The sequence below is a fragment of the Delphinus delphis genome, chromosome 6, assembly GCF_949987515.2.
Source record: "Delphinus delphis chromosome 6, mDelDel1.2, whole genome shotgun sequence".
NCBI classification, from domain to species: domain Eukaryota; kingdom Metazoa; phylum Chordata; class Mammalia; order Artiodactyla; family Delphinidae; genus Delphinus; species Delphinus delphis.
The window spans coordinates 7509278-7534100 of record NC_082688.1 but is presented as its reverse complement, the minus strand read 5'-3'; the positions used below and the strand labels follow the sequence as shown (position 1 = coordinate 7534100).

The 24823-nt window shown below is 55.5% G+C and overlaps 1 protein-coding gene, 1 non-coding gene and 1 pseudogene across 3 annotated transcripts; all 3 read left to right on the top strand.

Annotated features, from left to right (window-relative positions):
• The first annotated feature begins 1141 nt into the window (after positions 1–1141).
• Positions 1142–1350, top strand: LOC132427819 (small nucleolar RNA U3). The gene has a single exon (XR_009520022.1). It is a non-coding gene; the product is annotated as a small nucleolar RNA U3 (small nucleolar RNA).
• A 7602-nt stretch (positions 1351–8952) lies between these two features.
• CERCAM (cerebral endothelial cell adhesion molecule) lies at positions 8953–20090 on the top strand. 2 transcript variants are annotated; one of them, XM_060013291.1, is made up of 13 exons: positions 8953–9036; positions 11269–11379; positions 11555–11672; positions 12231–12365; positions 12520–12724; positions 15177–15296; positions 15555–15631; positions 15725–15831; positions 16694–16826; positions 18197–18324; positions 18443–18646; positions 19039–19291; positions 19602–20090. In XM_060013291.1, exons 1-12 carry the CDS (start codon positions 8975–8977, stop codon positions 19289–19291), a joined length of 1653 nt encoding a protein of 550 aa, XP_059869274.1. In that variant the 5' UTR covers positions 8953–8974; the 3' UTR covers positions 19602–20090. The 2 variants fall into 2 exon arrangements, with proteins under 2 accessions (XP_059869274.1, XP_059869273.1); XM_060013290.1 differs by lacking the exon at positions 8953–9036 and adding an exon at positions 9500–9832.
• Positions 20091–21881: 1791 nt separating this feature from the next.
• Positions 21882–22366, top strand: LOC132426498 (peptidyl-prolyl cis-trans isomerase A-like; annotated as a pseudogene).
• The last annotated feature ends 2457 nt before the right edge of the window (positions 22367–24823 follow it).

Below are 24823 nucleotides of genomic sequence, written 5' to 3'. Positions count from 1 at the left end.
GACACAGCGAGTTGGTGGAACTGGAACTCAAACCCACCAGGCCCCCTTATGACGCCAAGGGCAGTACTGTTTGTGCTCTGGGCGCTGTGCTCGGCCACCTTGCCTTCGCCCTCCACGTACAGTTTGGTCCCTCTGACTTTCAGGGGCAGTTGGGGGAGGGCAGACTCTGGATAGCACCTCCCAGGGCATCCTTCCCTTTCTATCCTCTCTCCAGGCATCATGCCCAGGGCCAAGCAACCCCTGCCCAGGCATCAGAGAAGCCACAATCTCTTCTGATGAGAAGGCATGATTTGGCCTTGACCTTACAGATCCCAGAGAATGTGGCCCCCTTAGGTCTCAGGGTCTAACTGTAGTCCCTTATGCTGTAATCAAAGCCCAACCACTCCTTGGAAAGCAAGGCCAACAGCTGACTGCCTGCTACAGGGTCCCCAAAGTGCCCACCTTGAGGTGCCCTGGCCATGGCACCTTCCTGAATAGAAACAGGCAGCCCTCACTGAGTCAGATGCTGTTCTAAGGCCTTGCATATACTTCGCTGAATGGTCTCCACACTCCTAAAAGGTGGGTTCAGTTTTACAGATTGGAAAACTGAGGCACAGAAAGTAGAAGTAACTGTCCGTGGACCCACTGCCAGGAAAAGTCAGAGCTGGGATTCGAACTCACAGCCTGGCTCCAGTGCCCTGAGCCCTTAAATGTTCTCCTATCCTGCCTCTAATTCCTAGGAGGTCTCCACTAGAGGTCATTGTGTCCAGTCCCCGCATCTGGGTGTCTGCCCAGGCCAACCTCTGCTCACAGACAAGAATCATTCTAGTTTTTAAAGGCACCTGCTCCAAGGGTGGAGTTCCCCCTGGGGGTAATCAGACATTTATTTATTCATAGCCTTCTGGCTGGGAGGACAGGCTTTCCCACCCAGGACTCAGCAGGGTCCAGCTGCCTCGTTGTCCCTCTCTCCTTCCCACTGCAGTATAATCTATAATCAGAAGAGAACCAGCCTTGCCTCATGTCTCGGCTCCATAACCTCCAAGCTGTGTGTCCCTGGACAAGTGACTCAACTTCTCTGAGCCTCAGTTATCAACTGTAAACTAGGGTTAATGGTACACCCGCTTTGTGCGGTTGGTGAGGATTAAATGATAAAAGCGGATGAAAAACTCTACTTTCAGGAATCATGTCTGTAGTTTGTTACTAGAAAAGTTTCTCTGAACGTGTAGAGCACCGGAAACCGCGAGGAGGAGGCACAGCATTCTCTCCTGAGTGTGAAACCTGCTCTTGGTGTTGCTTCTGCAGCTGCCATTTGCCATTGATAATCGCTCTTCTCTTGGGAGAGTAAGAGGCAGAGGATGCTGCCTGAGTGTTCGCCATCATTAAAAAAAAGAAAAAGAGAAAAAGAAAAAGTGGGGGGGGGGTGGCTTAAGGCAGAAAGGGGTCAGTGATCACAGTGCCTGGCACCTGTGAAGTGCCCAGAATGAAGTGGTAAATCCTCTCATCATCATCATCATCATCGTCACTGAGACCCTTTTGCCCGCAGGATCGGAGCCTCTTTGCTTTCAGCCTTATCGTTTAGCCTCCTCGTTACAGAGAGAGAAACTGAGGCCCAGAGTGGGGAAGGGCTTTCTCAGCAGGAAAGCTCTCAGGTCCCCTCATTCCCTGTTGGATCCCCTGTCTCTTCTCCTTCACTCCTTCCCACCTCGAGTCCTGCCCTGGCTTTCCGTGCCCAGGGTCGGGCCCTGGCTCCCAGTCCTGCCCAGGCAGTGCCCAGGAGAGAAGCGAGCAGCGGTTGGAAGAGTAGACGCAGAGGCCCGGCGCGTTCTCAGCCCTGGCTCTTTGTCTGTCGCTTTGTGATGGTAAGTGCTGCTCCTAAATCAGTTCTGTGACACTGTTATTGTTGCCCAGGGCGCAAAGAGTCTAAACTTTTCCCCTGAGGTCAAGAATGTGGCCGGTCCCCAAGCCGCCCGGAGCAGGGGCCTGGGTGGCTGGGGGTGGGGCTGGGGCCTCACCCCGAGCTGGGGCGAGATGTTGGGGGGAGGGGGTCAGCGGGAACAAAACGCTTTGAAATGCCTCCTCTCCATCACTGCCAACATTGTCCGCTGCCCACGGGGGGCCTGGCACCGCCTTGCCGGGGCTCCGGCCCCCAGCCCTGGCCAGGCCCGGCCCGGCATCTGAAAATGGACAGAAGGTTATTGTCCCTCCTCGCAGCCCTTTGTCTGCCCCAGTTCCAGATGTCTAGGCTGGGACCAGGGAGCTGACCCATGGTGGGCAGGGGGGAGGGGACAAAGGGGGAGAGCACGGGTCACTGCATCCTGAGGGGTCATTCCCAGACCCTGAGATCCCACCCAGCCACAGCCCAGTCACCTTCTGGGCCGTCTCAGCCCTGGGATTGTCCCTGTTCCCTTGTCTCTCCTCCCCTTCCCGGCAGACCAGGTTCCGGGCTCAGGAAGAGTTAAGGGCGCTTTGGGATTCCCACTGCTCTACCCCGCTAACTGTGTGATCTGGATAAGCTGTGCCCCTTCTCGCAGCCTTTGCTCTCGCGTGGGTATCACTGGACCAGGGTGCATTCATTCACAAGAAATGACAGAGCCCTCCTATGTGCCCGCTCCGTGCTGGGCATGGGGGCGCACAATGGTGGGTGGGCCACTCAGATCCTTCCGGATTGTCGTTTATAGTCGTGATAGTAAAGGGCAACATTTCCCACCGACTCTCTCTGTGTCAGGTACCTGCTAACCGCTTTACCTGCATTATCTCATCCTTTTCACAACAAAATCAAGGACGCAGTAGATATTGTTCTTCTATCCATTTTCTAACTTTGGATACTGAGATTCCGAGAGGTAAAGTCCCTTGCCCAAAACTAGGCGGCCAGGAAGCAGCAGAGCTGGGATCTTAGCCCAGGCTGACCGCAGCCACCGAGAGGAATGATCCACTAATAAACACTTGGAAGGTGCTGAGCGCAGAGCCTGGCACTGCTCCGGACTCAGCCCACGGAGTGGGTGGTGGTGGTAATTCCACCCGTGAGCTTCCCATTTCACAGATGGTGCTACTGAGGCCCAGATCAGAGAGAGAGAAGCTCGGGGAAACTTAAATAGCAACACCAACCGGGATTCCAGGACCACCAGGGTCGGCCAGAGAGAGGCAGGCAGCCCGATTTTGGTTTCAAACCCCAGTTCCGTGTGGGCTTGGGCAAGTGATTTAGCTTCACCATGCCTCCATTTTCTCATCTATAAGATGAAGATATTCCCTACTTCACAGGGTTGTTGTGAAAACTAAGTTAGGTAATACATTTCAAGCACTTAGCACAATGCCTGGCACACAGCAGACAGTTAATGATAGCTATTACTGTTATTATTCTGAATGGGGTAACATCTATCCTTTTGAACCTTCCTCTCACCTGGGGTCACCTGAGGACAAGGCTCTGTTGAGAGGAGGGAGGGGCTGCGGGTTAGCAGTTGCTGAGTGGGGGTGGGGATAGCAATGCTTGGTCTGCTTGGGGGTTTCTAGAAGTGTTGCGACACGATACTCCTGCAGGTCAGAGGAAGGCAGAAGGGGTCAGGCTGGGAGGGGAAGGGGCTGCCTGGCCCCAGAGGAGTTAACAGCTCCCGGGCCCTGGCCCAGCGGGACTGCCACGATTTTAGCAGAGGAGCCAGGGCTGCTTCCTGATGGGCAAAACAGCTGGCTACACGAGGAAAACAGCTGGCCTGGACCCAGCCTCCTGAGGACAGAGGCAGATTCTCAGAGGAGGACAGCTCCACATCTGGGCTCCTGGGAGAGGAGGGCATGGCCAAGAGCGAGAGGGTGGTCCTTTGGGGGTGGGGTGGGCATTGGGTGGGACCCTGGAAGATGAGGGGGCATGGGCAGATTCCTCGACCAGAGACCAAGATATGCTATGTCTAAGCGGAGTGGTGACTCCATCTGGAATTTGGGGGTCTCAGTCTCCCCTCAAATAGGAAAGATGAGGGGCAGGGGAGCAGATGGGGGGCAAGACTTTGGCGTTCAGCCCTGGGTCCGCTTGGAACCGGGCTTGGAACTTCATGTAGGAGGGAGCCTACTGGGGCTCCTGGACCCCCATCTGCCGAGCTGCACCAGGACCAGGAGCAGGGTGTGAGCTCCTGCTCTGGCCAGGATCCTGGGCTCCCTTGGCCACAAAGCAGGACAGGGGCCCAGAGAGCCCCCAACCCAGGAGACGTGAAGCTCGCAGCTGGTAAGAGCTCCATCCGTGCATCCCCTCTGCCGTAGGCTCCCCGTTCCCATCCTGCTTGGCTGCCAGGCTGTGAGGACCCGCAACCCTGGGGCTCTGTGTGGGCCCTGGGGTACTTTTAGGCTGCCCCCACCCGTTGGCAGGGAAACAGCACCTGAGACCTCGCGTTAGGTTGGGCAGGGAAGGTGGAGGGTTAATGGGGGTGTGACCAGGGTCCACTGGACCACAGCCACCTGCCAGGGCTCCTGACCCCCAAGCCCCACAGGCCAGACACCCCTAATTTCTCTCTGACCTAGGGGGCTCCTCTAGCCCACCTTCCTAACCTCCAGGAAGAGGGGGTTGGCCTTCACCTTGGGTGTGCCAACCTCAGCGCCCCTCTCCCTGATGAAGGTCACTCTTCAGGGTCCCTGCCTGTAGGCAGACCTTGGAGCTGAGGCTCCCAGAGGGGAGAAGAAGGGTGCCGGGGAGGGGGATAATTCTTCCAGGGTCTCTGTTTCCGGAAGCCAGGGTGGAGCCTGAGGCACTGGCGCCACCACCTGGCTTTGGCCAGAACTACAATGGCTGAGGGACGGGAGTGAAGATGCTGTGGGGAGGGGAATCCAGAGCCCAACTATGTGTTGGTCCAGGGTGGTCTGGGTCCTATTCAGCCAGATGGACCCAAAACAATCATTTTCGGGGTCCTACGTGACCCCTAGAATGAGGCCTTAGGCCCATAGAATAGCAGCCTCAAACTTGAGCTGGCATCAAAATCACCTGAAAGGCTTGTTGGTTTAACCTCCACTCCCAGAGTTTATGATTCAGTAGATATGGGGAGGGGCTTAGGAATCTGCATTTCTAACAATTTCCAGGTGACGCTGCTGCTGGCTCTGGTCCAGGGACCATGTTTTGAGAACCACTGCTTTAGAATTTCGGCGGGTTTGGCGCAATATTACCTTTGCAGAGTACGCCATATTATTATATGTGAAGGCAAAAAAATGAGTGTAAGTAGGAGCACAGGTGCTTGGTCGGCCCACCCTAGTCAGTAACCCCATAATATTTCTTTTTTTAAATTAATTTTTATTGGAGTATTGTTGATTTACAATGTTGTTAGTTTCTGCTGTGCAGCAAAGTGATTCAGCTATACATATATATATATCCACTCCTTTTTAGATTCTGTTCCCATATAGGTCATTACAGAGCATTGAGTGGAGTTCCCTGTGCCATACAGTAGGTTCTTATGACCTCATCATGTTTCTATTGAGAACCCACCCAGTGCCCGGCTGTTCCTGCTCTAGGGCTGGTATAAAATGGTGAAGGCGGCGGACGGGTCCCTGCCTCAGAACTCACAGCTGGGCAGGCGTGGCATGTGACCTTTCCACTTGCGAGTCTAAAAGGCAGCTCAAAATAAGGTCCAGCGCAGAACCTGATTTCACATTCTACCTGCTGCTTCTCAGGTCTTCCCCATTCAGAACCTATCCCACCACCCAGCCCACTTCAAACCCTGTGAGTCATCCTGACTCCTCGCTCCATCTCTCACATCTAATCCCATAAGGCTGTGGGCTCTGCCTCCATTACATCTCAGCCCTGCCCACCGTCATCTCTCCCAGTACCAGGCTCTCCTGGGCTTTCATCCTTGCCCCCGTGGTCCACCCTCTGAGCTGCAGCCAGAGCGATCTTTTTAAGAGGAATCCTGTCACTCCTCTGCTTACCCCCTCCAGTGTCTTCGTGTTGCACTTTTCAAAAGAATCCAAAATCCTGCCATAGTTTTAAGGCCCTAAGTGGTCCTCACCTCTTACCACACTCCCCTTGCTCACTTTGCTCCAGCTACCCTGGCCTCCTTGCTTGTTCCCACCTGTTCCCTCCATCTGGAACACTCTTCCCCAGATCTGCTCTTGGCTGGCTCCCCTTTGCTCTGAAATGTCTTCACTGACCCCTCTATTCAATGTTGCCTCCCACCCTCAGCTACTCTCTGTTCTCATTACCTTGTTTTATTTTGTTCATAGCATTTACTGTTCTTCGAAGTTATCTATTAATTTATCAGTTTGCTTGTTTCCTGTCTGTCTTCCCTCATCAGAATGTGAGCACCTTAGGAACAGAGACTGTCTGTACCTCTGTATCCCCAGTACCTAGAATTCTTCCTGCACATAGCGTGTGCTCAATAAATATTTGCTGAATGAATGGGATTATATAGGATTCCCTGTAGGAGTAGGTCCCCCTGACATGACATCAGGGAAGGCTTTCCAGAGGGCCTGTAGAAGTTGGCCCAGTTCAAGCAGAGGAATTAAAAAAAAAAAGGATGTGGGAAGGTCTTCAAGCATGAAGTGTTCTGGAAACTGTACATAGTCCAATTTGGCTGGAGCAGGAGATAGGGGAGGGGAGGTCAGAGGAGTTGGAGAAGCAGCAGGCAGGCCACGAAGGGCCTCCTTGTCCCTTGAGGGGTTTGAGCTCTATGCTGAGGGCAATGGCAGCCCCCAAAGGGTGTAACACCATGCAGTTGAGAAAGCACCACTGCGTGAAGAACAGTTTCCAGGGAGAAAGCCTCGGGCGCGGGGGTGAGTACTGGCAGGTGCTGTAGCCCAGATGAGTGGTGCTGATGCCCTGAGCCGCGCAAGTGGCCACGTGCAGGAGACATTGAGGTGGTCTAGCCAGGATGAGGAGTGGGCTGAGAGAGAGGCACTTGTAATCAGCTTGAGGGAGGCCACCGGAGTGGGAGCAGGTTTGGGGGAAAGACTGGGGTTCTGTTTTAGACAGATGGAATGTGGTCCAGGTGAGAAGCAGAGACACATGTCAGTTTTGCAGAAAGAGGGAGTAGTCCATGAGGTCAGCTGCTGGAGGGAGCCCTCTTGGATGAGGGGCCAGGAGGATGCCGGTCTTGACGGGAGCAGTTTGGCTGGAGCAGCCTTGGTGTGTGTCAATCAGCGAATGAAGGTGAGGAAGTGAGACCGGGAGCAAAGCACAGGCAGGCAGCTGACTGTATTCATATATTTTTTAAAAATATTTATTTATTTATTTGGCTGCACCAGGTCTTAGCTGCGGCATGTGGGATCTTCGTTGCAGCATGCAGGATCTTTTGTTGCGGCATGAGGGATTTTAGTTGCGGCATGTGGGATTTAGTTCCCTGACCAGGGATCGAACCAGGGCCCCCTGCATTAGGAGCATGGAGTCTTAACCACTGGACCACCAGGGAAGTCCCTGTATTCACATTTTAAGTTGGGGGAGGTTTAAGTCCTTTGGAATGTTGAAGGAAGGATCCAGAAGAGACGGATGTTGGTGATCCAGGAAGGGCAAGAGAATGGCTTTTGGAGTCCAAGGATGGTTCTGTTATGAGGAAGAGGTGCCTCTTCCATGGTAATAGGCCGTGAGAGCACAGGCCAGCTTGGTCGCAGGGCGTGGAAGGTTTGGAGGCTGGAAATAAGAGTTCTCAGGTGATGGCTTCTCTTTTTCCAAAGAAGGCAGGAAGATTTTCACTGGGGGAGAAGGAGTGGAGTGAGGGCTTCAGAAGACCCGGGCGTGTGAAATGCCACAGAGGAGCAGGGGCAGCAGCACAGGGAAACTGGATTGTTGGGCTCAGTGAAAGTCCAGTGGAGAGTGGAGATCAGGAGTGTGCAGCAGTCTTAACGTGCCCCAAAGCAAGATGGCTGTAGGGTTTTTTCAGGCAGGAATGATGGGAGAACCCTGGGGCAAGGGAGTCAGTGACAGGCTAGACCACTGGGTGAACTGCGGAGGGAGAGAGGTGAAGATGGGAGGGGTCAGTGCATTGGGAGGAGGACGACGACTGAGGTGAGAGAAGAATCTGGAAGCCCCATGACTAATAGCATGGGCAGAGGCTCTGGGATGATCCTGGGATGGGTGAGGTGGGGGATATTGCTTTGGTATCCCCAGGACTTCCCTGGCGGTCCAGTGGTTGAGCCTCCACGCTTCCACTTCAGGGGGCACGGGTTCAATCCCTGGTCAGGGAACTAAGATCTTGCATGTTGCTCAGCATGACAAAAAAAAAAAAAAAGGGTATCCCCTTTCTGGGGCTGGGAGTGCCTTCCAGCAGAGGCAGCCATGCAAGGGAAGGGACTCATTATTTCCCCAGGATGCTTCAGGGGGCCTCAGGCCTTCCATTGCAGGGCACTGGCTGTGAAGCAGCCCCACCTGGAAGCTGTTGGAGGCATTGGAGCTGGGCTGGAGACCAGGACTCTGGGGTCTGATGCCTCCACATGCTGCCCCATCACCAGGCTGTTCCTTGCTGGGCCCCCACCCCTTTTCTTGCAGTGGCTTAGCCCCCCTCCCTGACCCTGGGAAGAACCTGAAGGGGGACCCAAAGGTGCCATAGGAGAGTAGGTTCCCATGGGTGAGGGGCTGAATGGAAGGAGAGGCTGGCTTCTCCAGTTCTGTCTTCCAGCCCCAGGAACTCTTCCCGCCTGCCAGGCCCCATGCATAGAATGAAGTGCATTCACGCTCTCAAGGAATCCTTGCAAACCCTCCGAGGTGGGTGCTGTTAGCAGCCCTTCTACCCAGGAGGCCCTGAGGCTCCGGGAAAGCGACCTGCCTGAGGTTGGTGGTAGAGAGGAGCTAGAACCCACCGCTGGTGCCTCCAGACCCCTCCCCTCCCCTGCCCTAAGAGAGTCTGGGGACCCTCTTCCATCTCAGCAGGGGCCTTAGGACCCCGACTCTGACCAGACACAGGAGTCACACTGCTTTGGAGGGGGCTGGGTCACCGTGAGGGGCTGAGTGGTGCCCCATGTTCTACACTCAATCTAAGAGTAGGCCTTGCTCTCCTAAAGGGCCGGAGCAGTGCCAGTGCTGGCGACGGAGGCGAGGACGATGACGCGCGGGGGACGTCAGGCTCGGACCCATCCCTCAGAGCGGCGGGATGACGTCTGCAGGTCAGGGGGACCCCCTCCCCGCCCCCCAAGCCGGTCTTTCTGTCCGCCCACGCGTCGGCTGGCTGGTCTGAGAAGTTCCGTCTGGGCCCGCCAGAGGGCGCCCGGGGGCGGTGGAGGGGGCTGGAGCTGGGGAACCCGGAAAGGCCGCGGCCCAGTGGGTCCCGTCTGCGGCTCAGGTCAGAGGGTCAGATGGATGGCCAGGGAATCCGGATTCAGGGGCGCTCAGTGGAGCCGGATTCTGGCGATTGCACGCCCAGGGATTCGTAGTCGAGCATTCTGAGATGCCCGGGCGGCTCGGATGCCGTCCCCCACGACCCTCCAGCCGGGAGGGAGCTGCTCCTGGATCGCGTCCGGGGCGGGTGTCCGGTCCCTGGCCCTGCGATGCCCCTGGTCGAGGAGAGGACACTTGAGAATCCACGAATAGGGGTTAGGAGTGGGAGTCCACTCTTTGGGGGGTGCGCCCCCCACAACCCCTTCCGGGCCCGCCTCGGCCCCGCCCCGGCCCCAGGCCCCGCCCCGGCTGGGCCGCACCGCACCGCCCACTACCCTCGGCTAGGCTGGGAGCCCCGGGGGCCGCCGCAGCCGCCAGAGCGCCCGCCATGCGCGCTGCCCCCGCTGCCCCGCTGCTCCAGCTGCTGCTCCTGCTGGGGCCGCGGCTCGAGGCTGCGGGCGTCGCAGAGCCGCCGCTGCCCGCCGTGGTCCTTGCCATCCTGGCCCGCAATGCCGAGCACTCTCTGCCCCACTACCTGGGCGCGCTGGAGCGGCTGGACTACCCCCGGGCCAGGATGGCCCTCTGGTGAGAGAGACCCGGGCATCGGCATCCACCGGGCATCTATCCCCCAACCCCACCGACAGTCCGGGCTCCAGATGGCCCCATCTGCTCGCTGCCCAGACACCACCCAGACAGGCCCCTCCCTCGCAGATAGGCCCTCCGCAACCCGTGTCTCCGGACAGGACCCCTTATCCCCCTGGCCCTGCAGACTGACCTCTGAGGCCTTAGGTTGACAGAGGGACACCATTCCCTAATTCTGGCCCCTATTCCACCTCTTGGGACCTCCTCTGGGTGTAAGTTGGGCCCAGTCCCTCTTGCCCTAGCCCTCAGAGCTGAAACTGAACCCGTGGGACCTGTGGTTGGCCTGATTTGGAGCGGAGCAGACAGGAGCAGCTGGCGTCCCCTGGGGCCCGATGTGGCACAGACCAGCAGGCCTCCGGGTTCCTGGGGAGCCCGTGAGGGTGCTCTCAGCCCTGGGCTCCATGCTGCCCTATGGGGGAGTCCCACCCGTTCCCCCTTCCCCTGGGCTGGTTCCAGCCTCTCTCAGGAGAGGGGCTGGGTCCTGCGGCCAAGGGCAAAGCCCCCTTCCTGCAGTCTCTCCCCCTAGGCGTCCCTGCAGGGCACTGGAATCAGAGGCCACAGTCTGTGGAAGCCAGAGCAGGGAGGAGTCCCAAGCTGAGGTTGGGGATAAACTGAGAGAAATGACCAAACTACCCTCCCTCCCCAACACACCGAAGTTGGGCTGGGTTTGGAGCCAGTGGCCTGGGGAGGCTGCCCACAATTACCAGTTTGGGAGTTAGTTAGTTCCCACCCATAGAAGACTTGACACGTAGTTAATCTTCACTTCTGGGGAATTGACTTAAAGGGGCAGTATCACCTAAAACCTGGGCTCTTGGCTAAGCCCCCTGCACCCCGCTCTGTCATGAGAGCCCCTTCAGAGAGGCTACTCGTGGTGGCAACGGAGCTCGGGCCCATCAGCATTTCTCAGGGACGCTCAGAGTGTGGTTTGGTCGTTATTACAACTATCTGGTGGAGGGAAGCAGCAGCTCCTCTGTCCAGTCCTGACTCAGAGAGGGGAGGGGGCTGACCTGTGGTCACACAGCAGGGAAGGAAGGTAACCAGAGAATGTGGCAGGCATGTTCCTCAAAGTTGAGGTACTTTTCATCCTTCAAAATGCATTTGAGTTCTGTCATCTCAGCCCCTGAGCATGCCAGGACAGCTTAAAGTTACAGGAAGAAAGTGAAGCCCAGAGAGGGTCAGAACCTGCCTGAGGTCACACAGTGGATCACAGACCTATGATTGGGACCTGGCTTCCTGCCTTCCTCTGGAGCACACCTACTTCCTCTGCTCCCAGGAGAGGCCAGCCCTGCAAGTGTTGGTGCTCCGGGGGTCAAGGCTGCCTCAGGGTTTGGTCCTTCGGTGGCTGTGCCCCCTCACCCTTCTTCCTCCTGTGTCCTCAGGTGTGCCACAGACCACAACGTGGACAACACCACAGAGATGCTGCAGGAGTGGCTGGCTGCTGTGGGCGATGACTATGCTGCTGTGGTCTGGAGGCCTGAGGGGGAGCCCAGGTGGTGACCTGAGGGGAACGTTTTCTGGGGAAGATGGATAACAGCTGCAGCCCAGGGAAGGAAAGGGACAGCCCTGAGCCACAGCCTCCAGACCAGGGCTCTGTCCACTGCCCTGCAGAGAGGAACACCACATGCACCTACCGCATGGGAACATCTCATCGTTTTACTCCCTCAGGTCCTACCCAGACGAAGAGGGCCCTAAGCACTGGACCAAAGAAAGGCACCAGTTTCTGATGGAGCTGAAACAGGAAGCCCTGACCTTTGCCAGGGACTGGGGGGCTGACTATATCCTGGTAAGAAAGCCTGGCCTACAATTGGGCTTCCCACAGGTGGTGGCACCTGTCCTTGACAGAAATCTTGGCGTGACTTAACCACCTGTAGGCTGGCTCCTTCAGCTAGCAACCTGGGTCAGAACCCAGATCAGATATTGAGCTTGGATCCCTATGCTTGAGCTCAGACTTGGTACTAAACCTGGATCCCTGAGTCAGAGTGCAGGGTATATACTGAGACTCGATCCCTGGGCTAGAGCCCAGAGTATAAACTGAGCCTAGTTCCCTGGACTAGAGCTCAGAGTAGGTCTTTGGATTTACTTCCTAAAACTTCAGATAAAGTTCTTAGATCAGCAATTCGGGTATAATCTCTGGACCCAATCCCCAAGCCAGTGCCCCAGACTAGATTCTTGGTCCAGAAACGGATCTACTGGTTTATAGGTTAGACCTCTCTGAGGGAACCCCATTGGATCCTGGGAGACTTTCTGGGTTTCTGGAGATCTGGAGGGATCCCACTCAGTGAATCCTTGGGGGACTGCAGCCCAGACAAGGCTGGGGCCTGTGACATCCCCCTCCCCACAGTTTGCAGATACGGACAACATTCTGACCAACAACCAGACACTGCGGCTTCTGATCGAGCAGGGGCTGCCCGTGGTGGCCCCGATGCTGGACTCTCAGACCTACTACTCCAATTTCTGGTGTGGGATCACCCCTCAGGTAAGGCCGGGTTCGGGGGCCTCAGGAGGCTTGAGGTCTGAGAGGAGGGACGTGGAGAGACTGAAGGCCTTAGGGTCTGTGGGCCCTGGCAGGGGAGCAGTGTGCTGGGGATGGAGGGGCGCCCTCTCACAGCCCGGAGCCACCCCTTCCCCAGGGCTACTACCGCCGCACAGCCGACTACTTCCCTACCAAGAACCGCCAGCGCCGGGGCTGCTTCCGTGTCCCCATGGTCCACTCCACCTTCCTGGTATCCCTGCGGGCGGAGGGGACAGAACAGCTGTGCTTCTACCCCCCTCACCCCAACTATACCTGGCCCTTCGACGACATCATCGTCTTCGCCTACGCCTGTCAGGCTGCTGGTGAGGACAGCTCTCCTTGAGCCTTTCTCCCAGGCCTCTAGGCCTTTGCACATGCTATTCCCTCTGCTTGGTGTGCTCTTCCCCACTCTGCAATTAATCTTTTTAATTCCTGTGTGTCCTCCAGGTCATAGACTTTCTTGGGCCCACCGCCCCAGTAGGTTAGATGTCCTTCTGGCCGTCCCCACCATGGCACTTTCACGTATTCCTTCATTAGGCAAATATTTATGGGACACCTACCAGGTGCCAGGCACTGGGGAGACAGTGGTGAGTAAAATCAGGCAGTCTCTGACCTCCTGGATCCTCCAGTCCAGTCAGTCAAAGGATCACACAAATCAATGTCCAGTCACAATGACCGGAAGAAGAGCTTTTTGATTATAGGTGTTTTGGGAGCTTAGACTGGAGTTAACCTGTCAGGGAAGGCTTCCTGGAGGATGTAAACTTTGGGGCTGAGATCTGAAGTATGGGCAGACATTAACAAGATAGACAGAGCAGGACAGAGCATTTTAAGCAATGGGACCAGCAGGTGCAAAGGCCCTGTGGTGGCAGGGGATGCAAGAAGGCAGGCAGCTGGAGCACAGTAAGCAAAAGGGGCATGGTGCAGGCTGAGGCAGGAAAGGTAGGCAGGGGCCAGCTTGTGTGGACTTGATGGGCAAGCATCTGGTCTTTAGCCTGTGGGTGTCGGGCAGCCATCAGAGGATCACGTGATTGGATCTGAACACTAGAAAATATCATTCTGTTGTCAGTGGTTATTTTTAAGATGAAGGTTACTAGAAAGTGTTTGGGTTTGGGGAATTCCCTGGCGGTCCAGTGCTTAGGACTCTGTGCTTTCTCTGCTGAGGACTCAGGTTTGATCCCTGGTCAGGGAACGAAGATCCCGCAAGCTGTGTAGCGCAGCCAAAAAAAAACAAAAAGAAAAAAAAGTGTTTGGGTTTGGATGGGATAAACCCAGTTCTGAGGAAGAGTCGAAGTTGAGAGTGAGACGGAGATACTGCTGTTGGAATAAACATCTTGAGAAGGCTACAGAGAATGTATTTCATGGTGTGCACTCATGGGTGGCAAGGACGTGAAGGCTGTCTGGTGGGTGGAGAACTCTGCTCATGGTCAAGGTGAATTAGAAGTGATGATTTAATCAAGAAGTGTTGCACTTGGGCAAGCAGTGTGTGAGAAGTGTCCAGGGAGAAGAGTGTCATTTTTTTTTTTTTTTTGAGTGTCATCTTTTTTGTGTGTGTGCGTGAGGCACTAGCAACATCTGCAGTGCAGAGATGCAGGAAGAAAAAAAAATCAAGTGCAGAAAGAGAGTGAAGGTGAAACAAATACATGGAGAAAAAAATGAGAAGAAGCAAAAGTATTTCTTTTTTTTTTTTTTGGCTACACTGGGCGGCTTGTGGGATCTCAGTTCCTCAATCAGGGATTGAACCCAGGCTCAGAATCCTAACCACTAGGCCACCAGGGAATTCCCTATTTCCTTATTGTTTTCATTCCTACCTCTACTTTGAGTATCAGCTGCTCTTTATTGGTCAGCGGTTTGTAGGAATTTTGTGAACAGGGGTTTTGTCTCCATCATTCATGCTTCCACCACCTGCACTGGGCCAGGCTCTGTGCTCAATGCTGGGCCTGGAGTTAACTTTTTTTTTTTCTTCTGTTGTTGTTGTTGTTGTTGTTTTGTGGTACGCGGGCCTCTCACTGTTGTGGCCTCTCCCGTTGCGGAGCACAGTCTCCGTAGGTGCAGGCTCAGCGGCCATGGCTCACGGGCACAGCTGCTCGCAGCATGTGGGATCTTCCCGGACCGGGGCACGAACCCGTGTCCCCTGCATCGGCAGGCAGACTCTCAACCACTGCGCCACCAGGGAAGCCTTGGAGTTAACTTTTTAATAGATACCATGTGCCTGCCCTGGAGGACTCACAGTCTATAGAAGACAAAGGCTAAATAAATAATTATAATAAAGATGATAAACATTGAAGGAATAAAAAAGGCCACTCTGGTTGCCAGGTGGAGGACAGCATGGTGGGGGCAGGGGAGGGGGTAGGGTTAAGTGTAGGGATCCAGGGAAGAGGTGATGGTGCTGGATTGGCGAGGGGGGTTGGGCAGAGGTGGGAAAGATTTAGGGGGTGGAGCAACGCCCGGTGGCATCAGGTGGCTGTAGCCAGGTGTGAGTTTGCCTGCTCCTTCCTCACCTTGATCCCCTGAGGGCAGGGACTGTCTGTCTTTCTCACCACCAGCAGCCAGCTGGTGCTCTAGACACGTCTGTTGCGTGAATAAACCATTTCGGCAGGAAGATCCCTTAGATATTGTTTGAGCCAAGCCGTTTCTCCCTCCAAGCCCAGGTGGGAATGCCGGGTCCCAGACAGGACTCACGTTGTGGGTCACTGGCAGGACTGGGCCTAGGACCTCCCATCTGGGTTCTGAGAGCCCCACCCTGCACTCCAGTGCTCACTCGGCCTCTCTCCGCAGGGGTCTCGGCCCACGTGTGCAACGAGCACCGTTATGGGTACATGAACGTGCCTGTGAAATCCCACCAGGGGCTGGAGGATGAGAGAGTCAACTTCATCCACCTGATATTGGAAGCGCTGGGTGAGGGCTGCGAGCTGGTGTGTCCCCCCTCCCCACCGCTGGGGTTGAAGCCTCTCCCCAACTCATTCCCTGACTCTGGGCAAGTCCCTTTTCCCCCTGGGCCTCAGTCTGCCCATCCGTACAATGGAGGCAGGTGGATTCTGTGATCTCCTGCTGGGTATTCTGCCAGGGGGCAGGAACGAGGGGGGCTAGGACTCCAGGGCTGCCGCTGACTAGAGCCAGTAGGGACTCACGATGGGGGGGTGCTTTCCTCTGCAGTGCATGGGCCCCCCATGTGGGCCTCAGCTCATGTGTCCCGGCCCCCAAAGAGGCCCAGCAAGATGGGGTTTGATGAGGTAAGTCCTCCCGGCCTGCAGGATTGGGGCCAGGAGGTGGGTGGGCTCTCCCCTCCCCCTGCACCCACTCCCCTGCCTCCCCTCCTCTTCCAGGTGTTTGTCATCAGCCTGGCCCGCCGGCCCAACCGCCGAGAGCGCATGCTTAGTTCGCTCTGGGAGATGGAGATCTCTGGGCGTTTGGTGGATGCCGTGGACGGCCGGTGAGGCTTCCTGGGTGGGGACAGGACCCTGGGCAGCCAGTGGGGACCGGGTGGTCCATCACAGCTCCATGGGGGTGGGAAAAGCAGACAGTGAGCTGAATGAGTTTGCCGTTCTAGGAGGTATTCAAACAGGGCCTGAGTAATTCTGTCTCGGGGAGTCCCAGGGCAGACAGAACAGGACAGGGTGCCCTCCCTCAGCCCACCTGAGGGAGGAGAGTACAGTGGTTAAGGCCCAGGGTCTGGAGCTTCTGGGCGTGGTCACCAGCTGTGTGACCTCCATCTCTCAGCCCTACTGTGTAAACGGCGAGTAACTGCCTTCCTCTTAGGGGCTTGTAAGGGTTCAGTGAAGGTTTAGCCAGGGCCTGAAATGTAGTAAGTATCCCAAAGGTTAATAATGTCTTCATTACGATTATCAGGGTTACTCTTTTCCATCCTGAACTTAGGTCCCTGATGGGCGGGGCGAGGGTGGGAGCAGGCCAGTCGTGTTCCCCCGGCAACCAGGGGTCACGCGGCCCCACGTGCCCACTGCTGTTTGCTGCATACGCCCCGGCCCTGTGGACTGCAGGATGTCCATCCTTTGCTTGGGCCGCTGCCTAAGAAGTATCCGCCGCGTTCCCCGCATTCATCCTGGGGTGTGTCCCCCTCAGACTGCTGCCCCCTCCCCTTAGGATCCCCCCCGCCCGAGGTGGCAGTGGCTTTCCAGGTCCAGTCACTGATGGCTTCAGGCCACACGAAGCAGTAACAAGACTGAAGCCTCCTTCCAACCAGACTCCAGTGTGACTGTCCCCAACTTGCACAGGCCAGTTACCCCTGGACAGGTCCCTGGCGGGCACCCCTGACCCCCTTATACCATCTGCCTCAGGACACTCAACAGCAGTGTCATGAGGAGCCTCGGCGTGGACCTGCTTCCCGGCTACCAGGACCCCTACTCGGGCCGCACACTGACCAAGGGCGAGGTGGGCTGCTTCCTCAGCCACTACTCCATCTGGGAGGAGGTGAGGACCCCCATCCACTGCTCTGTGCCAGCACTCGTGTGACCGGGGCCTGACCGAGCACACCAACAATGACCCGGCCAGCAGCTTTCAGCCTCCTAAGGGCCCAACCCTATACCTTATTCACCCTGCGGTCTCCACTGAGCACCTGCTGTGTGCTAGGAGAGCTTCTGCTCTGAGAACACAGAGGTGAACAAGAAGAATGCAGCCGGTTCCTCCTGGGGCAAAGGGACCAGAGCAAGGCGCAGAAATCAAGAAAGAACTAAGCTTGCCGCGGAGCGGGGATATACAGGCTGTTCGAGAGTGCGGACTGGCCCGGCCTCCTGGCCTCCTGTGGGGTCAGGGTGGGCCTCGCCATTGAGGGGCAGGGAGAGGAGGCTTCTCAGCAGAGGAAGGCAGTGCGGGCACAGGCCCTGGGGCTGAAGGAGTTGGGTGTGTTCTGTGTGGGAAGAAGAAAGGCCTAGGGCTTGGCCAAGCAGCCTCAGCCCTGGGCTGGGGTGTGAGTGCCTGGGAGAGGTCACTGCCTGGACACAGCAGGAGAGGACCCGGGCCTGGCCCTCCAAGGGGCGCCCCCTCCAGGAGGTGGAACACAGACTCACTCCTTGTTTTTATTTTCTACTGTAGCCAGAATATGGGCGTGTGAGCTTATATTTCTGCTTTTCTGCTACCTCTGAACAGATTGAAGGATGATGTACGTTTCACCACTTACTGAGCTGATCTCATGCTCTTCTCACATTTCCAACAGTTACAAAAAGTATTTTTTCTCAGGGATGTGTGGGGCTAGGGCCTTCCTCCACCCCCCCAGCCCCCCACCCCCCAGCCTAGCTTCGTCGAGGAAAGCCCAAGAGGCAGAAGTGAGGAGCCAGGCCCTGGAGTCCAGCAGATGTGGCTCAGATCCCAGTTCTGCCACTTCCTGGCTGTGTGTCCTTGGACGAGTGGGTTCATCTCCCTGTGTCTCCATCTCCTTGCCGCAGTACAGGGACATCATGCCTCCTGAGGGTCCCTGGAGATGAGCACTGTGGCCCCAGTGCTCAGTGACTGCAGCAAGGGTTCTGATTGCCATTGTGATCTGCTTGGAGAGCAAGACTACCCTCTGGACCCGTCTTCCATCGGGAGAAACCACTCAGAGACGGGTCCCCTTCCCCGAAGGTCACGTAGCGCAAGGGCAGGGCTCGCAGGCCCCCTTACTTTGCCGGCCTGATTCAGGGCCAGGGGTGGAGGGAAGAAGGGAGGCCCCCCCCGCCCCGCCCAGCCTTTAGCAGCTGAGCGACGCAGCCAGGCTGAGCATTTGGCCTGTAACTGAGGCCAGGAGTGTCTGTCAGAGTCAGCCAGGTGGGAGGGGTCTAAAGAGCCTCCCCCACCGTGTACCACAGGTGGTTGCCCGGGGCCTGGCCCAGGTCGTGGTGTTTGAGGACGACGTGCGTTTTGAAAGCAATTTCAAGATGCGGCTGGAGCGGCTGATGAAGGAGGTGGAGGCGGAGAAACTTCCTTGGGACCTGATGTAGGCAGCCAGTGCCCCCAGGGGCCAGGGAGAGGGGTGGGCCTCCAGGGGTCTGCCTCCTCCTGAGGGGTCCTGGGACATCTACAGTGACTCCTGGGACCCCTGGTGTCACCTGCAGCTACCTCGGCCGGAAGCAGGTGAACCCTGAGGAGGAGGCAGCCGTGGAGGGGCTGCCGCACCTGGTGGTAGCTGGCTACTCGTACTGGACACTGGCGTACGTCCTGAGCCTGGCTGGCGCCCGCAAGCTGCTGGCCTCCCAGCCCCTGCGCCGAATGCTGCCCGTGGATGAGTTCCTGCCCATCATGTTTGACCAGCACCCCAAGTGAGCCTCAGATGGGGGCAGGGCAGGGTCAGCCTATCTCGAGAGCCCACCTCAGCAAGTAGTAAGTCCCCTCACTGGGCAGGTGGAGAGACTGAGGCTGGCAGGGCTGAGTCACTTCCTTCTGGTCACCAAGGAATAGCCCAGCTTAGCCTTGGAGTCAGACCAATCTATGTGTGAATTCTGTGATGCCCTGTGGTTTTCAGTCAAGCGATTTTCCTGTTCTGTGCCTCAGTTTCCCCATCCGGAAAATGGGGATAAGAGAAATCCTGCCTCAGGATTAGATGGGGAGGGCGGTCAGGTGCTCTGGGGGTGAGGTGCCTGGCTCCGGGCTGACATGGGTCTGGGTGGAGGGGCCTACCCCAGCCCCCCTGAGCCAGCCTCCCGCCTCCCAGTGAGCAGTACAAGGCACACTTCTGGCCGCGGGACCTGCGGGCCTTCTCAGCCCGGCCCCTGCTCGCTGCTCCCACCCACTACGCGGGGGACGCTGAGTGGCTCAGCGACACAGAGACCTCCTCGCCCTGGGACGATGACAGCGGCCGCCTCATCAGCTGGAGTGGCTCTTATAAGACCCTGCGGGACCCCCGCCTGGACCTGGCCGGCAGCAGTGGGCACAGCCTCCATCCCCACCCCCAGGATGAGCTCTAGGTGGGCCTCGGCTTTCTCTCGCCTTCAACGACTGACTCTGTGTTTGGGTCTCCCTTTCCTCTTCTCAGCTGTCTTCTCTCTCTCCCTCTCTCTGTCTCGGGCTTTCTCTCTCTCTGTCTCTGTTTGTATCTTTGACTGTGTCTGCATTTCTCTGTCCACCTCTAACTCCCTCTCTCTCGCTCTCTTTCTCTCTGCCCATCTCTATCTCTTTGTGTCTCTCACTATCTCTGTATCTGTTTCTGTCTCTGTCTCTCACTGTCCAACTCTAGTTCTTTCTACTTCTCTCCTCTTACCTCTCTTGTCCCACCAGGTCAGGCTGGTGACTCCAGAGAAGTACCAGGGAATAGGCCATAGCTGTCCAGGGAGCAGAGCAAGAGCCGCCACCAGGAACCATAGACCCAGTAGAGACCTGGCTGCCACCTTGGGCATGGCCACCCTGCCCTCTGGACTCGTCTTCCATTGGGAGAAACCACTCAGAGACGGGTCCCCTTCCCCAAAGGTCACGTAGCACAAGGGCAGGGCTCGCAGGCCCTCTTACTTTGCCAGCCTGATTCCGGGCCTGGGGTGGAGGGAAGAAGGGAGGGCCCCCAGCCTTCAGTTTCAAGCTGGGCGGACACAGGAGCCCTGCCCCCAGCTGAGGACCCAGCTGCTGGGGCCCCTCTGCCACCTTCTACCTCCACCTCAGTTCCCTATCCAGCTTGACACATGGGTCTCACCTGCCACCCTCTTCCCTGGCCAGTGGGAAGTGCAGGGAGGTGGGAGGAGGACCCAGCACACAGTAGGCCCTCAATAAAAGCTGGCTGGTATTGCACTTTATACTTCTTAACTCATGGTTGAGCCTCTTTGCGTGTCCTGAGGGCTGGGAGGGAGGCGTTCCTGATCTGTGGATGAGCAGGTGGAGAGACAGAGACGGGAGGGCAGCCTAGAGAAGGAGTCGGGCGATCGATCTGGCATCACGTCCTCAGTCTGCTCATTGGTGAAGTGGAGGTGGGAGGAGAAGTATCTCATGGGCCAGGTGGGTATAAAGTAGCCAGGCCTGGAGCCCAGCCCACAGTGAGTGCTTACCCACTGCGGCTGTCGTGGTCATCACTGGCCTCACCTTGCTGGCCAGGGTGGGCCCAGGCCAGACCGAGGGCTGCTGAGGCCTCCTTGCCTTTGGATCTTCACTTGTGCAGTTGGAACCCCTCCCCTGGAAGTGGCTGGGGAGATCCAGGGCTCCCCTCCTGCCCTAACTAGTGTGGCAGCCAGAGGGCGCAAGGTGGCAGAACCTGGACCTTGTGGGCCAGGGCGCCCTCTGCTGGTTTGGGGCCAGCAATGGGAAGGGAGCCTGGGGCATTTGGAATCCGCCCCCTGTGCTCTGGGTTACTTGCAGCAGCTTCACCTTCTAATGCTCTCCTGCTTGGGAACTGCCGGCCTTCCTCTCTCCCCACCCCTGGAAGGCCCAGCAACTGTCTCCACTGCCTGCGTTCAGGCAGCCGGAGGGGATGGGGAGGTGACTCCTTGTCTTGCCCGTAGCTGCTGTGGCTCCACCAGCGCAGGACCTGCCATCTCCAGGTTTCCTCCTTCAGAGGAGCCCCTCCCCCATGCAGCCCCTTGACTTGGTCTTGTAAGCCCCTGGGTCCTGGCAGAGTCAGTCAGGCACCCCCTGGGGCTGGGCTTTCCCTCCTTCCGTACCAGGGATGAGGTCCTGCTGGCCTGGCTTTGGTTCCAGAGCTTGGCATGGCTCTGAGAAGGACTTTAGGCCAGAGCTGTGGCATTGGTGCTTTGTTCATTCCAAGACCAAAAGCTATTGATTCTGGATGGCTATGACCTTGAGTAAGTCACTTCTCCCTTCCAGGCTCCAGGTGTCCCTTTCATTCATTAAAATGAACATTTATTGAGCACCCTCTATGGGCCATGTTTAGATACTAGGGATACAGCGGTGAATAAAACTGTCCCTCAAAAATCCCTGACCTCATAGAGCTGACATTCTAGTGAGGGAGACAGACAAAAACAGAGAAGCAAATATTGGAGGTTGTTAAGTCCTACAGAACAAAATGAGGGAGGAAATATCAAGTATGAGCTGAGAAGTTAACACATGAACAAAGACTTCAAGGAAGTGAGGGGACAAGCTATGGGGATATGGGAAAGAAGACCATTCTAGGCCAAGGGGGCAGCATATGCAAAGGTCCTGAGGCAGGAACAGGACTGGCAGGTTCAAAAGACAGGCAAGATGCCACTGTGGCTGGAGCAGAACGAGCAAGGAGGAGCCAAGTTCTGGAGGTGAGGGAGCCAAGGTCAGGGCCAGAGCACGGAGGGCCTTGGAGGTCATTTTGGCTTTTACTCTGAGACAGGGAGCCCCTGGAGGGTTTGAGGCAGACAAATGACACAATTTAATTTTTATTTTAACATGATTACCCTGGCTGCTGTAATGAAATGTAGTTGGATCCAGGGTAGCAGTAGGTAGATGGGTTAGGAACCCATTGTAATAATCCAAGTGAGACATGATGGTGCCCCAGACCAGGGTGTTAACAGTGGGGTCGGTGAGAGGCAGCAGCAGAATTTCAGGAGGAGACACTGATACGCCACCGCTGGGAGCTGCTCCCTGCGCTGCCTAGCAATGGTCAACCCCTCTGTGTTCTTCCACATTGTCAGCGAGCCCTTGGGCTGCATCTCCTTCAGGCTGTTTGCAGACAAAGTTCCAAAGACAGCAGAAAACTTGCGTGCTCTGAGCACTGGGGAGCAAAGATTTGGTTATGAGGGTCCTCCTTTCACAGAAGTATTCCGGGATTTATGTGCCAGGGTGGTACCATCATGGCACTGGTGGCATCCAGCTACAAGGAGAAATTTGATGACGAGAATTTCACCCTGAAACACACAGGTCCTGGCACCTTGTCTGTGGCAAATGCTGGACCCAACACAGGTGGTTCCCAGTTTCTCATCTGCACTGTCAAGACTGAGTGGCCGGATGGCAGGTGTGTGGTCTTTGGCAAGGTAGAAAAGGTCATGAACCGTGTGGCAGCCGTGGACCACGCTGGATCCAGCAATGGCAAGACCAGCAAGAAGCTCACCATTGCTGTCTGTGGACAAATCTAGTAAATCCGACTCGTGCCTTATCTTAAACAGCCCATTCCTTCCGTAGCTCAGTAGAGCATCCCTCACCCTCATCTGCTCGTGACCTCCTATAATCTTTGTGCTTTTGCTGCAGTGCTTTGGGTTTCACATTTTCCATTCCCCGCTCCAAGTCTAGCTGAATTGCAGAGTTAAGTTTATGATTATGAAATAAAAGCTAAACAACAACAGAGAGAGAGACCTAGACAGATTGAGGATAATGTCAAAGTTTTGGACCCAAATTACTAGAAGAATGGAACTGCCATCAACAGAAATGGAGAAAACTACAGAGTGTGGGGCAGGGGACTGGCTTGGGGCGGGAGGAGATCATTTTCAGATGTGCTGCATTTGAGATTCAGGTGCAGGTGTCAGTGAGTTAGATACACGAGACTGGGATTCAGGGGTCGGGTCTGGGCTGGAGATAGAAGCTTGGCATCCCCTGTCCTGACCCAGAAGTCCTGGCCCCAAACCACACACTCCACCACCTGTTGCCTGGGGAGCTGGTTGAAATGCAGATTCCTGCCCCCTCCTAATTCTCCTGCCCAGGGTTCTGATTCAGTAGGTTGTGGGTGAGGCCTGACTGTTTTTGAACAAAACTATCGCAGGTGATCCTGAGGAGCTGACAGGTTTGGGAACTGTAGCTAAATCTACATACGGTAAAATTTACTTTGATTTTTTTTTTGGAATGAATGAGTCTTTAAATTCTATAGTGCTTTACAATTTTCAAAAGTTTCACACACATGATTTCATATAATTCCATAATAACCCTGTTTTTCTCCTAACCCTCTACTGCACCTCCCCCTTCCCTGTCCCCACTGGTAACCCCTAGTTTGTTCTCTGTATCTAGGGGTGTGTTTCTTTTTTTAATTATGGATATTTATTTTATTTTATTTTTTTATGTTGGGGGTAGGAGTTTATTAATTTACTTATTTATTTTTGCTGTGTTGGGTCTTCGTTTCTGTGTGAGGGCTTTCTCTGGTTGCGGCGAGCGGGGGCCACCCTTCATTCTTTTTTGTTTTATTCACCAGTTTGTTGTATTTTTTTTTTTTAGATCCCACATATAAGTGATATCATACAGTATTTGTCTTTCTCTGTACTTTGATGATTTTTGACAGATGTAAAGTCATGCCACCAGTACTACAGTGAAGATACGGAATATATACATCCTCCCCAAAAGTTCTCTGCCTCTCTGCAGTCGATTCCCTTTTCCCACCCCAGTCCCTGGAAACCACTGATCTGTTTGCCTTTTCCAAACTGTCACCTGGATGGAATCATGTAGTACCTGGCCTTTTGTGTCTGTCTTCTTTTATCCAGTATGTTTTATTTGGAAGTTTTATACAAAACTGAGCTTTAAAGTCTTCCCTAATATTTTATACCACAGTTTCTAATCCTAATATATATTATGAAGAATGAAGTATGAAATTTTCATCAAGACTTCCAAACGTCCCCCAATACCCACCAGACTACTCAGATGCTGTGTAAATATTTTGGTTTTCTGTGGGTGCCCTGCTCTGAAAAAAGGCTGGGAAGTCTTTCTCCAAGGCATACCCACTGCTTGGGGGAGGCATGGGGAACTGCAAGAAAGTGAGAGTGGGGATGGGTCGGGGCAAGAACTAGGTCTCCTTCTCGCTCCTGCTGGACCACTTCTAATCTGCTCTTCCCCCCACCCCGCTACTGCCACAATAGTGTGCAAACCAAGAGACAAGGGGCTTTGCTATGAGTAAATGGCAGCTTTTGGGCATTAGCTGTTTGCCAACTGTTTCGCCTGCTTGGGGAGCTCTTTTTTTCCTTCCGGTTTCTTAGCCGAATTGTAGATGCTGGAGAATTCCCTGGCGGTCCAGTGGTTAGGACTCCGCACTTTCATTGCTGAGGGCCCTTGTTCAATCCCTGGTGGGGGAACTAAGATCCCTTAAACAGCAGGGCGGCCAAAAAAAAAAAAAAAAAGAAGGGATACTGGAGAAGAGCCCTCCCTGCAAACCTACTAGTCACAGCGTAGGCCTTGCGGGCAGAGAAAACTGGCTTGAGTTGTCTCAGCCCCTTCTAGCTCTATGACCATGGGCAAGTGTCCTGACCTCTCTCGAGGCTCAGTTTTCTGCTCTGTAAAATGGGATTACACTCAAGCCGACCTCACCGGATGTTGTGAGGATTCATTGAGCTAATGCAGGTGAGCGCGGTGCCTGGCACAGACGGAGTGCTGCACTGAGGGTCACTGGTATCACAGTGACCCTCCAGACGATGACAGTGAATCAGGATGGACTTGGGTGGTCTGCCTGAGTCAGAGGAAAAAGTGTGGCAGGGAGAAGGAGGGTGTCTCTGTAAACAGGTAATCTAATTTCCAATTTCACCTCTGCCACTTAATTATCTGTACCCCTTGAGCCAGGTCCTTCTCCTCTCTGTAAAATGTGTTTCCTTCATTAAAATGAAGGGGCATGACCAGATTTG

Bases quoted from the DNA above. Each gene is read 5' to 3' on its own strand.
- CERCAM (XM_060013290.1), top strand. From the start codon at position 9,636: ATGCGCGCTGCCCCCGCTGCCCCGCTGCTCCAGCTGCTGCTCCTGCTG. The intron at 9,833-11,268 runs GTGAGAGAGACC...CTGTGTCCTCAG, and splicing joins CGGGCCAGGATGGCCCTCTG to GTGTGCCACAGACCACAACG. The intron at 16,827-18,196 runs GTGAGGACCCCC...CGTGTACCACAG, and splicing joins ACTACTCCATCTGGGAGGAG to GTGGTTGCCCGGGGCCTGGC.